At 35.6% G+C, this 13,722-nt stretch overlaps 1 protein-coding gene across 1 annotated transcript in view; it reads left to right on the top strand.

The window, feature by feature from the left end:
- LOC104548598 (utrophin-like) overlaps positions 1-13,722 on the top strand; it is a gene marked incomplete at its 3' end in the record, with an annotated part of 165,727 nt that overhangs the window by 29,812 nt on the left and 122,193 nt on the right. The window contains 7 exon segments of the mRNA XM_010194667.1: positions 1,689-1,839; positions 3,216-3,391; positions 3,978-4,113; positions 6,037-6,186; positions 7,450-7,534; positions 9,156-9,361; positions 10,515-10,632. Of these exon segments, the coding sequence (XP_010192969.1) occupies positions 1,689-1,839; positions 3,216-3,391; positions 3,978-4,113; positions 6,037-6,186; positions 7,450-7,534; positions 9,156-9,361; positions 10,515-10,632 (1,022 nt within the window).

Genomic DNA, 13,722 nt, shown 5'->3' with positions numbered 1-13,722 from the left:
AGTCACAACAGAAATGGCAGGAGTTAAAGCTTTCTATGTCAAAGCATTCTCCTGGAAAGATCTAGAATTCTTGATTCTGAAAAAGTCATCTTCAAAACTCCCTGAGAAACTTTCATTTTGAAGAAAACCAATAAAATAGTCTTTAAACTATTTTAAGTGCTTAGAATATCTCTTCTCATTAAATTTGGAATGAGATACTATCATGAAAAAGTATGTTCAGTTAGACTAAAATGGAGCTAAGAAATAAAAGGAGAATGAGATTTGGGGTCAGTCTAGAGGTTGGTCTAATGTAGTGAATTGAGAAGTGTGCAAGAAGCTGAAATGGTAGGACTAGGAGGTAGGGTCAGAAAAATGTAAGTAGAGCTTTTCAAGGCTTTTCCTTTATTAGAATTGGCCCAGATAAGGAATAATAATAACAAAAAAATTTCCTCTGTGTGCCAAGAAATATGTATGTCTTGATAAAAATGAGATATAATTTTGATTAAAATAATCTCACTAGGAACTCTGGGTTTGTTGAATTTAATTAGGAGGAGAAAATAGATGCACTGGTAGCTCTTTAAAGCTTGATTCTGGCTATCTTTGATGTTATGCTGCTACAAGTTCAGATTGTATCTGTGTATAAGTGGTAACTTGAATCTTTGTGGTTGGAATTAAGACAAAATAATGGGCTGCAGATGATACCTTTTGTCTTGTCATTAGAAAGTCCTCTGATGAGCAGGAGACCTGGCTTCCTATGTCTTCAAAGACTATTTTTATTAGTTTGAAATGGAGATATATCCAGTTTGTTGTTGTTGGTGTTGTAGATTTCATGTTGTTTGTTTCAAGTCCTGGATCCTTTGAGACATTTGTCTTATTTGCTTTATAATGCTAACAGAGTTAGCAACCAGCAAAGGAAAAGCAAGCCACTGTCTCTATGTCTTTCTGACATGGTTTTCTTATTTAACATTCATGGGCTGTTCTTGTTAGTTTGTTAACATGGCAGAACTCTCATTTTAGTTAAAAACAACCTTCTGACTGTCATAATTCAGTCTGTTCCATGCTAGAAAATATTGCCCTTCATGTTAAGCTACACATTAATTTGAAGCTGCAAAGATGGTAATAATAATGAAATGCCTGGTAAATTATTGTGTGATTAAATCGTATAAGACCTACTTATGCAGGCCCACTGGTAATACAGTCAGTTCTATATCAGCAAAATCCCCTTCAGTTGTTAAATTCCAGGCACCAGCACCCCATGCTTTATGAATCAAATGAAAAAATCTGGGCAATTAATCGTATTTCATGTTTCACACTGTCTGATATCTGAACTGTTTTACAATAAAGAAAAAAAGGGTTCTGCTGACCAGTTTGATGTAGCTAATCAATCTTTATTTTTTAAGCGATAGAAACAAAAGTTTGCTTAGGATTGGTTGTTTTTTTGTGTGTTTTGAGTTTTTGTTTGTTTTGTATTTTTTTTTCCTCTCTTTCTTTCTTTTTTTTCCCTTCAGTTGGAAGTTAATGATGGTCTATGCTGTTGGCTTTTACCAGCTGCTACTATGTCAGGAAGCCTTCAGTACTGGGGCTTTGTTAACCAGTCTATTTGCCAGCCTTTCTGTTTCACAAGGAAAGTTTCTACTCACTGGAGTAGGAACTGGAGCCTTTTCACCAATGGAATTTGGATAATTTTTCAATGCTTTGTCTTCAAACAGCTGCTTTGATAGAGCGATTGAGGTGTGGAGGCAGTTCCACTGTGATCTCAATGACCTCTCCCACTGGATAACGGAAGCTGAAGTGCTGTTAGCTGATGCCCGTGGTCCAGATGGCACCCTGGAGCTACCAACAGCTGAGCTGCATCAACAGGTATGTATGGCTTGTGCAGAAAACAAGCAAGCTGGAAGAAGTCTAGATTTTTGTCTAAAATTCTAATTTTCTATATAGATACAGAGAATTGAAATGAGTCTGTGGAATTATACTTTAAAAAGTGGTAACTTAAACTGCAATTGAAAAAGAAATCATAAATTTATTCTTGAGGAAGATCTCAATTCCTTATAGTATGGGGTTTTATGATTTTTAGTATGAATGGGCTTGAGATATTTTGATAATTCAAATGTTGGCATAATTTTTGTTGTTTTATATGTTTTGTTACAGCTTTAAAAATGTTAATCGGTTAAGAAATCCAGTATATTATTTCACTTACTTTCTATTCATAATTAAAATAGTGGACCGAACAATGGTTAATTATAACTTATCAAATTGTTTTTTCAAATTAGTGACTTCGCAAAATCCTGCCTTGTATAAGCAGTCTAGAAAAAGACAAGATTCCATTTACTGATATCTTAAGTTTGATTATTTCAGATTTCAGTTCTGGAATTGAATTCCCTGCTGTCTTTCTAGCTCATCATTATGGAAGAGCAGACTTTTCTGTTTAGCTAAACCAATTTACTTCCCTTTAAATAAGGGAAGAAAGGGAGAAGAAAGAATAACTTTAAGGATCAGATTTTTTTTTTTTTCTTTCGGGGATATCAGTTATCCAAGAGTTGGGTATGTGTTGCTAAAGAAATGTGTTCTAACTGACATACATTTTGTATTTTATCCTTGTTGCTGCTTGGTGTTTTGTTATAGGGAATTTCCTTTCTCTTTCTTGAATTATCTTATTCCTAATCTAGTTGCAAAGAAACTTTTACTAACAATGCAAGGCTTTTCTAGTGGTTAGGGATATTTGAAGATTTGATCCTAACATCTGATTTCTTTAAGTTTCCTGGATTTTTTGTGATCTCTGGGGACTGTGACAGTACAGACATAATTATTCTAGTAAAATATTGTTAAGTTACAGAAATAGTTAGGGGCATAGGCTATCAAAAGAACTGGTTAAAAAAAAAGTCATAGTATCTGCTGGCACTACTAGAAAGTGCTGTGTACTAAGGGGAAATGAATCAAATGTGAGTATGGATTCTAGCACTTATGGTTTAAATGAATTCTTGTGATCCTAAGTAATATTCGGCAGCCTATTCTGTGTCATTATCTTTTTACAACACTTATTAGAAAATTGAATTAGGTTCAACAACGGACTCTTAATAACTTAAATCAACAGCATCTAATTTTAAGTAAAATGGCTTTAAGTGCCTGGTTTAGTAAAATAATATACACCCAGGATTCATCCTGCATATTATGAGCCACAGATCAAAGTCACTTTAGGTCAGTAATGAAATTTTGTGTGTCCTTTATGTCTCTGTCAGGAACTGGAAGAGGGAATCACCAGCCACCAGACCAGTGTTTCAGCATTGAACAGAACTGGGGAAGGGATCATACAGAAACTGTCTGCTACAGATGGGAGCTTCCTGCAGGAGAAGCTGGCAGGATTGAATAGACGCTGGAAAGCAATCACTGTGGAGGTCATGGATAGACAACAGAGGTAATAAGTTAATCAGAAATTTGGATGTCTGACCAGAGCAATGAGGAGAATCCCATTTAGAAGTCTCTTGGAGAGAGAGTGCATTCTGTTGCACGCTGTCATTAATCTGAATTTTCCTGACATTCAAACCTCTGTGTTTTGAACTGTCTTCTAGATCCAGTTTCTCATAAATGTACCTGCAATTGACTGTTTAATGAGTCTAAGTTTAACACAATCCACCAAATGAAAACCACAGAACTTCTTTTCTGACAATTTTCCTGTGATTTTTTAAATAATTTCATTGCTAAGCCAGACCTTTTTAGAAAAGTGTTATCATACTGTAACTTATGCTTAATGTTTTCTGCACACTTCTAAAAGTCTATTTTGTGACTTTGGTACTGAAATTTATCTGTTTTTAAGGTGGTAGTATTATTTTGCAAGTATCTTGCATTTTAGTGATGAGGATAGAATTCTCTGAATACCAAAATGAATCCTTTAAAATGCTCCGATCACTGAAAAACATGACTGTTGCATCAGAAATAACATAGGACTGGTGTGCTGTGTTCACTGCAGAAGTGCATGTGGATTTTTTGTTTTCCTTTTTAAGGCTAAAAGGAGAGAATCAGCAGCTGATAGAGTACAGAAAGAAGCTTGATGAACTGCGTTGCTGGTTGGAAAATATAGAAAATGCTCTAGACACAAGCTTTACATTCAACCATGAAGAAAACTTGCAAAAATTACAGGCAAGATTGATTAGTTTGCATGTATGTATGCAGATGTATGTCTTGTGCTAAGTACCAGGACATGGCTTTTGAGGAATGGAATTTTCACATTGTAAATAGCCAAAGAAATATTATGGTTGTGAGAGACAATTTTGTGAGATTACACAGGCAGGATGCATCTTGTAATAAAGTTGGGGTGAGTAGGTAAGTATGCTGTTTAGCCAGAAGATGATGACTATTTATCAGAAAGTGAGAAGTATATGTACAACTGATAAAATTTAATAGATGAAATTTCATTGGAGATGATGTCCCCACATCAACTTAAGAATTGTCATAAACTGTAGCAAAAAGCCACTAAACTTTAAATGGTAACTAAGCATAATTGTCCCGTTTACTGGGCAGCTTTAATACTTTGTTACATGTGTAAGATTTTTTTTCTAACCTGTTTTTTCAACTCTAAGGATTTTGGTCTTTTCAAGTAACATGGGATGCATATATGTGTGCATTTTTCCTGTTTGTTTTGTGTCTGGCTTTGACAATAAAATATCTTTGGTTTGTAGGATGTGTGAAAGAGAATGTTTATGGAATACTAGAAGAATGGAAGTAGTAGTCAATCCAGCAAACCTGCTTGTTAATTTTTTAAAAATTAGTAATTTTTAAGCAAACAAAGAAACAAGCAACCTCTGTTGAACCAAATTGGGTGGAAAGGCTTGCACTTCCTACAAATGTGCATAAACAGTATAAAGTAGTTGCAGTTGTGTTTGTTTAAACACATTGTCTTGTGTCAGTTGAGTATGGGCTGTGTGACTATCATGACAGTTTATTTTTTCATGTTATCTACTTGACTATTAATGTCTGAAGTGAAAAGTAGGACTGTAATAAGGGAGGAAAGAGCAGAATTTTCTAGAGAAACACTGGTAGGGAGTTCAGTACCAATTTGGCCCTGTGAAAGCATGTATGTGTGTGCAGTTTTGATTATGTATATGAAGGAAAGGTGAGTTTGCAATAGAACAGGTACTGAGTAGGATTGCTGGGCTTTTCAGGAGGGTACGGAACTCCTCATCTGCAAAGAGGCTCAGAGCTTGTCTTGTTTGGTCTAGTCAAATAAATAACAGTGAGAAGGGAATGAGATGATGAGAATAAGAAAGCGCAGGGTAGATGAGTTATTATTAGAGGCTGGTATTAGGGAAGTGGGAATAGCAGATGTTGACTGATCAGTCAGAAATAAATACAGTCTGGGAATGAGAAGGAGCTTTCTAAATTGAGCATCTGGAACAGCCTCCAATCAAAAAGAATATAAAGTTTAAAATAATATTTTTTTTATGGGGGAGGGAAATTATGGTCTATGGGAGATAGACTTAAAACTTCATTTTGATCAATGTTTGGCTTTTAAATACCTTTAGAGTACATTTCCTTAAGAGTAAAGTATCTTGTAGTGATCTACCATGTACTTGTATAATGCATGTCAGGAGTGTGCCCTTAGTTTTTAATTATTTTTATTTTATTTTTTTTTATGAAAGTAGGCAACAATTTTGATTAGCAATATGCTGCCTTTTGGCTACACATGGTACATCTAAAGGTGTTCAAACTGAAGCATCTTGTGAGAATCAATGTACATCATATGATGCGGAATAGATAACTTGGCTATTTGCAGTTTTGTGGGATTTTTTCCAGTTAGCAATAAACGTTGATATTTGAATCAATGTTTTAATAGTTTCTAGATAGAGTATAGAAACCATAGCATAGAAGCTTTTGTTATTTATTTGTTTGTTGTTTGTTAGAAGCTTTTGTTATTTGTTATTCCATGCTATGGAATAACAAATTGGAATTTGTTATTCCAAGGGAATGTTTAAACATTGGAGTTAAAGGAAAGCTTTTCCTCGACACTCTTACTTAAGCATGTATGCATTTTGCTTCAGTCTAAAACTCCTCTGTCCTTCTTAGGTCTTAAGTGAAGAGATGGAAGTACAAGGAGACAAACTGGAATGGCTGAACAGAACTGAACCTGAAGTGCTTTTGGATAAAAATGTTGGTATTCAGGAAAAAGAGAAACTTTCTAACTGTCTGCAGTCCCTCAATGTGAGGTGGAATAAGGTGTGTATCTCTTCAGCACTGGATACCTGAAGTTGAGAATATTGTGGTGTACTCAGAATGGTTATTTTCCAAGTATCTCTGACATGTACATAAAATGTCTTGGAAGCCATGCAGGCATGTTCAGGAAATGTGCCCCAATCCATGTCTACGTGAAAACACTGGTGGATGTTTTTCCATCTGGATGAGTTAGTTTATTTAGCTTAGAGTTTGGGTTTTTTTTGGTTGGTTTTCTTTTTTATTGGCTGTATTTTAAACAGCTGGATCAAAAATATTTCACTTATTTCATGCTCTGGCAGGGGGGTTGTACTAGATGATCTTTTGAGGTCCCTTCCAACTCCTAATATTCTGTGATTCTGTGATTTGAGTCAAACACTACAAATGTACAAATTTGAAATTGACAGAGTCATAATAAATCTTTGCTGTATAGGAAAGTTGGAGGTTTGCAGCAGTTAAGAGGAAAACAAAGCAAGCTATGGTAAAGCTTAGTAAGGAAATCTTGTCAAGTGTGTCTGGGTTTCTTCTTGAGTATAATGACTGTAAATTAGAAACTCTAGTGTTCAATCTCATTGGCAAGTAAAACCAGATTTTTTTTCGAGCAGAGTCTGGACATTTAAGTGAAAAAGAAATAGAGTTATTTGAGATTATATTGTGGGTCAGGGAGGTAAGAATTTATTGGAGAAAGGGGCTTCTGATAGTCCAGGGAAAGAAAAATACCCAAAAATCTGGTTTTACCTACTCAGACATGAAAATAGAGTTTCTTCCCCCTGCTTTGTGTATTATATTTCCATCACTGCCCTTTAAAAACTTTTAAAAAACAAAATGGGTACATTTGTCTTCACTAAAATAGAGTTTAGTAGTAACATTTTTTCTTTTTAAATTGATATCCTATTTCTCTACTTTCCTTCCACTGATGACCACAAGTTATGCTTTGCACCATCTTTCCTTCAAAGCATTCTCAAATAATGAATTATAGCTTTAATGCTTAGTTAGTAAAAGACATGTAAACAATCTGTCTGCAACCATTCATTTATTTCTCTCCAAGATTTAGGTAAGACACTGGAATCTATTGAAATAACACTCTGAGGACCACTTGGCATTTTATTGCTTTTAAATGATACCTTGAAAAAATTGATTGAAATGTATCTGAGGCACGCCATTGTAGCAAGCATGAAGTAGAATATTTTGTCTTCTAAAAAATGATTACTTTTTTTGCTGTTAATATAGATTATCTTACTGTTTTCATTCTTCTCTGCTGGGCTGCAGGTGTTCAGAGAAGTGCCTGACAGAATGAGAGATTTGGAGGCTTTTGTTGGGCAGTCTTGTCTTGTTACACAGACAAAGCCTTCTGGTGAGTGATCAGTCCTGTTGTGCATAATTGTATTGAGTTTAATCCTGTTTGTGGTCAAAAATAATCCAAAAAGTAAAACCTTTCCTATGAACTTAAACATGTGGAAATAAGAAATGTTGTCCATCGCTTAGCTTGCTGCATCGCTGTCCATTGCTACTTTTATGTTACTATGGGAGAGAGAGGAAACATTTGGTTAGGGAAAAAGTCACTCTGCAGTTTGGGATTGGAGGAGTCTGTTGGGGTTCCTCTAAGAGTTTTGAAATGGAAAAATGTTTTAGTAAAGTTTAGGTCTCCTCATCAGGAGCCTGTGTACTAGGTACAGAAAAAAAGCCCATATAGCTATGTTTGTGATAGCTTGGTTTCCTGTGAATTTGTGCCTTGTGGTCATGCCTCTTAGTAACTGAGATGCACTAGAAGCTTTCCCTATTTTTCTAAGTATCTCCTGCATGCAGATTCTCCACAGTCCTATAAATAAAGGCCATTCTGCATTTTTCAGTTTAATAGGGACACAGATAGGTCTTTCTCATCTGCTAGATACTTACCTTCCTGAATTTTATAGAGGAAGCTGTCTAAATATGATACATTCTTTTATCAGACTCTGACACTGGCTGTCTTTTCAAGTTGTTGGAGGCAGATCAGCAGATGCAGACTGTAAACAAGATGCACAGGTCTCCTTTTTAAAAAAACTAGGTAAAAAAAGACAGCCCTTGTCTGAAAGAATTTGCAGCTTGAACTTTAATAAATTAACTCTGTTTTTTTTGCTTTGTTTTGTTTTGGTTTTCTATTCAGCAGCTATAAACAAAAAGTAAAGGAGGAAAAACAGCTTTTGTTTAAGCCTTTCAAAACCTTTATTCAGCTTGTTTTCCTTTCATACAGGGTGTTTGTTTGTCAAGCAAAGCTCCTATATTTCATTGCTTGAGGCAAGCGTGTAATATTCATGCTCCAGCTTGATTTAACTTTGTGTTTCCTTGAAGCTACAACACAGCCAAACAGAGCTTCTGGAGCAAATCTCACTGTCCAGCTCATTCCTCACCTCTTTATGGTGTCAGGTGAAATATACAGAAAGGATGGGGATGAACTAGTGGGCATCTGTCTCTTCTTAGGACAGTTCTGTATTGCCATGTCCATGAAGTGTCTATTGGAGTAGCTTGGCTTGTGCTTAAGTGAATTGTGAGCCATGAGTGGGGAAAACCTTTTGGCTACCTAATACAAAAGTGAGGAATATAATTTTAGACATTTCTCTTAAATGCAAGGATTGGTTTTTATGCTTAATAAGAATCAATTCCCTTTTGTGTCAGTGTGTTTAGCTTCACTCCATTAGATTTAATGTCATTTTGCTTTTGCCAGCTTTCGTCTTGTTTGTTTTGTATTTAGGCTGAATCATTTGGCTGAGTCTTTGGCATGCAATGAAATAATAGCCTTTAAAAAAAAAGCAAAAGGAAGTTTTTTATTATTTAGCTTCTAGTGGTTAAAATACCTCAAATGCAAATTTTGCTGTGCTTTCTCTGTAGATGCTGTTGCATATTTATAGGATTTGTAAAAAATCCCCTTGTACCTTACACAATTACACCTGTGGCCATAACTTTTTTTTCTGTAACAGAAACCCCAAACTCTGTTTCAGATGTCCAAAAGGTGGTGCTAGTATCTTCTTCTTTGGAAATTCCTGCTCAGACTCAGCAGGCTTTGGAACTTTCTGCACCTGCTGATCTGGATAAAACTACAACTGAGCTGGCTGACTGGTTGGTATTGATTGACCAGATGCTCAAGTCAAACATAGTCACCGTGGGAAATACTGAAGAGATCAATCGGACTATTGCACGAATGAAAGTATGTGTTTTTGTTAAGTCTAGTGGATTGGAAAATTCTCTCACACTTTAGTAGCTTGTACATTTAGTAAAGAAACTGCATGTGTTAAAAAAAAAAAGAGTAACTGCACTAAATGGATAACTTGAAAATTACACTTTAAATGCTGCTGTTTTTGCTACACTTCTCTCCTCTCTACTATTTTCTGTCAATTCCAGTGTCCCTATGTAAGGTAGGCTTTGCGTTTTTGTTTTGTTTTAAACAAAGTATGTAGAGAATACCTCCTGAAAATGACATCTTTTTGGGAATGTTCAGATAGCTTATGCTGAAAACTTTGGAGCAGCTTCATATTTGCTTGGAGGGTGACCTTTATGATCCACTCTTTAGTGGTTTCTAATGAGTTTTATTGTGTTGCAGTTACCCTAAACTGCTTTCTAGAGACATGCTAAAATAATTAAAAGTTGTAACATAAATGCTTGTGATGCAAATGTTTGTTTCTGTTGATAGCTCATGCTATGCTGAGCCATGACTAAGGGCAGTGTTTGTGAGATATTTGCTACCATTAAGGTTCATTTTATTTGACTTGATATCAATTAACATGAGTAACTGTAGAGTAAAAGCTTAAGGCTAAATAAGTGCTAAACTGTTCCTGTGGGTGTCTAACATAGTCTGGAATTTGAAAGAATAATGTGATGTACAGTAACTTTGGAAACACTTCCTTTTAACTGTATAATACTTGTAATATGGACTTCTGGTACATTGCCATAGTGAAATAGCTACATTTTTAACACCATATAAAGCCTGATTTTTCCTCTCTTTTCTTTCCCTTCTCCATTTCTCCCCTCCCCCCATATGTAAATGATCAGAGCTTGGTAATGAGGAAAATAAGTTATGGAAGAGTGAAAAACTGATATTGGAAAATATTGTACAATGGCTGTGGTAATGGTGTGATTTGTATAGGTTAACATTCATCTCTGGATTTTCAGTAACTGTAATTCAGCATATGTTTGCTTTTTAAAGCAGTCCTATAATACTATGGCAATTCAAGTGTTACAATAATGATGGGAACAGCTATCTACTTGTGGTGACACATACATGTTTTATCTACAAATTATACAGATGATGTTAACTAAATCCTGCTTTTTGGACTTAAAAATAATATTCTGATTCTGAACAGATCACAAAGGCAGATTTGGACCAGCGGCACCCTCAGCTTGATTCTGTTTTTACATTGGCTCAGAATTTGAAGAATAAAACTTCCAGTTCAGACGTGAGGACAGTGATCACAGAAAAATGTAAGTTTCTCCATTCTGTGTTTGCAAATACAGTGTTTCCATGGCAGTAAAAAAAAATCTTCCTGTCTTTCTCTTAAAGGCTCTATTTTGAGCCTAGCTCAAGTTGTCTTCCTTGAACAAACTGAAGACTTAGCAGTTGCGTGTCTTTCACTCTAACGATCTAATGAGGATTCCTGGAACAGAAATTGCCTATTGTTGTCTTGACTAGCCATTTTTCAGGTACAAAGATGTAAATATTTTTGCTGGGATTTCAAAATATCTTATGAAGAATATGGGTTATTTGACAGCTACAGACCTAGGGATTAGGAACTTTTATTTATTGATAAAGAGTATCTTTATTATTGTTGAGTTATGATCCACTGGACAGTGAAAAGCATGAATGTATCTACTTAGGACTATAATTTTGTGTATGTACTTTCAAATTTATTGACTGAGAGTTAGTAGAACTTTCAAGTCAGATATGCACTTGAAAACTGAGTTTCCAGTTAAAAGGTTCCCACCCCCTTTGAAATTTTTTTTACTGGTATTTGCAGAAAGAAAGCATACAACTGACACAATTAGACCCTAAGGGACAGTGTCTTTGAACTCTTAAGCTTTGCTGGTTGCTAAGATTAGAAAACTTATGCAGCAGGACATATCACAGTTAGAAGTAAAAATGGAAATTATATTTCCTTATGTTCCCCTCTGCAATGTAGTTTTCCTTTACTACATCTATGTGAATTTCTTGGGTGTCCATGAGACTTGCTGTAGATAATAATGAGGTCAGATAGAAAGCCCACAGATATGTTAAAAGGTCTGATGAGATGGCATCTGCTGTCTAAACTTCACAGGAGCTGTGGACTGGTAGGGGGAGTAAGATCCAGAGAAGCTAAAGGAACTTGTAGGGTCTTGGGTTTTGCAGCCACTCAGAACTACGTAGTCCATGGAAGTCAGTCAACAAGGGGAGATCTGGTCAGTTGCAAAACATTCTCAATTATTCCCAAAAGGTGAACAAGGAATAAAAGAATTAAATGTTGAGAATTTGAGTTCCCCTATAGTCGTGTCCATCCAAGGTAGGAACAGAGAAGCTGTATGTGCTGCCATGGATGAAGCTTTCAGTAGATACCCTGGATGCATGTGAAGATTTTTTACTTGTCATGAAATAGGAAAAAAGTGGAAAGTTTTCTTGCTAGTCACTTTTGAAAAGAAAAGTTTGCTCTTTGAATAAAAGTGAAGCACAGGACTGCTTTATGCACCTCATTGTTTAAACAGTGAGGGCAGTATACCGCTATCTTATGAACATCTGTGAGTCTGCTGTATGTTGTTAGATTAATTACTCAAATAGGGAGAGCGCAGAAACAGAGAAAAGGTTCTTTCTCTGGAAATTACCTTCCAATTACTGCATGGACTTTGGGAATTCAAAACACAGTCTCATCAGGGATTCTTTCCAATCTTTCTGCCTTTGATACCAGACTGGTGCTCCGGACAACTTCTTCTAGGAGCCTACCTATTGAACTCGCTGAACACTGAGACTACCAAGAATTTCACTGTTTTTCTGCCCTCTTTTGGTGGAGACTGGAAAGAGGGGAAATATGTCAACAGTGCAGAGCATAAGGTTAACCTGGCCTTTAATAAGGAAAAATATATCAAGAAATATTATTTCTAGAATACTATACTATGTAAACGTCAAATATCTATCAATTTTAACCAAGTTGCTATTGTTTGCAGCTGTTTCTCAGCGATATCTTTTCCTTCCAGCTTTGTGGGGAGAGCTAAAACATTCAAGAGGTTTTTCTCTGCAGTTCATTTGTCATCACACAGGGTTACGGCCTTTTTTCACTCCCGCTGTTTTTGCTTCTGCTGTTTTGGTGAAACCACTGATTTCTCCCAGAAGCTGCTGGTTTTCTTTGAACGTACTCTTTATCTAATACAGTAACTTTTTTTTTTCTAAATGAAATCCATATTATCTGCTGTCAGGTTACTGAAACTTTCTTCTATCTTCTCATTCACGTAACCTATGCCATGCCTGAAAAATAATTCAGAAGTTGCCTGTGGGTGAAATAGATGAATCTGTTGCACAGATTACTGGGTTTGTCTACCAATAATATAGTTACTCAAAGCAGGCTTTGCTGCCACAGTCTGAGAGCTTTGTGAAAGTAAATAGAATATTGTTGAATGAATTAAATTTAAGAGATCTTCCCAAGGAGATCAAGCATAATGGCTTTGTATAATTGTAAAAGGTTAAAAAAAATAAAGAATGCAAAAGGAAAAGTTCATTTAAGTTGTTTTATCTTAAGCACAACAGTTGACATTTTTGGTTCATGGAAGATTGAAGTGACCTGAGTATCAAGTGTGTTAATTTTCTAATAAAATTGCATACTTCCTGGTAAGATAAATGTATTGGATGTGTTGCATACTGCCTACATGTTACTGCTCAGAGTACAGATATGCTCAAAAAATCCAGCTTAGTTTTTTTTTAATTTGTTTGCTTTTTGTACATTCAGTTTCTTGCTCTTTTGTTCTAGTGATATAATTTGGTCCTAATAGCTGTTATGTCAGGTAATAGGGAAATCTGTTTCCACCTCTGTAGGCTTTGAAGTACTATGCTTTTTTAATGGTCTATAAATATTAAGAAAAGGGAATGATGCTATTCACTTCTCTATGAAGTCAGACTTACTGTTTTCCCTGACATTATTTTTTTGTCCTAGGTTCTTGACGTGTTGTCTTTTTCACCCTTTGTTTATTAAAGGTTAAAGCGTGTTTATTGATCATCTAATGTAACTTTCTTGAGAGAGGAAAGGGATACTTGGAGAAAATGTGGTGTGATCGATAACTTCTGTGTTCTGCTATGTAATCTGCATAAGGCTGTAGAAACTTGTGGTGGAATGAAAGTTCCAAAGTAGATTGTTACTGAAGTGATTCTACCTTGACCAAAATTGTAGTACAGGTGCCATGAGACTGCCTTCAACACATAGTGGTCTAGAAAGCTTAGTTCACATTGTATAAGCTATCCAGATTGAAACAGTATTCATTTATTTGTTTACTTGTACTGGTTTAAGTTGCAGATGCACAAAGATGACTTGCTGGTATAGCCATCACCCTAAAATTGTG

The sequence above is a fragment of the Mesitornis unicolor genome, unplaced genomic scaffold (genome assembly GCF_000695765.1).
Source record: "Mesitornis unicolor isolate BGI_N332 unplaced genomic scaffold, ASM69576v1 scaffold1691, whole genome shotgun sequence".
NCBI lineage: Eukaryota > Metazoa > Chordata > Aves > Mesitornithiformes > Mesitornithidae > Mesitornis > Mesitornis unicolor.
This window is presented reverse-complemented; position numbering and strand designations above follow the sequence as displayed.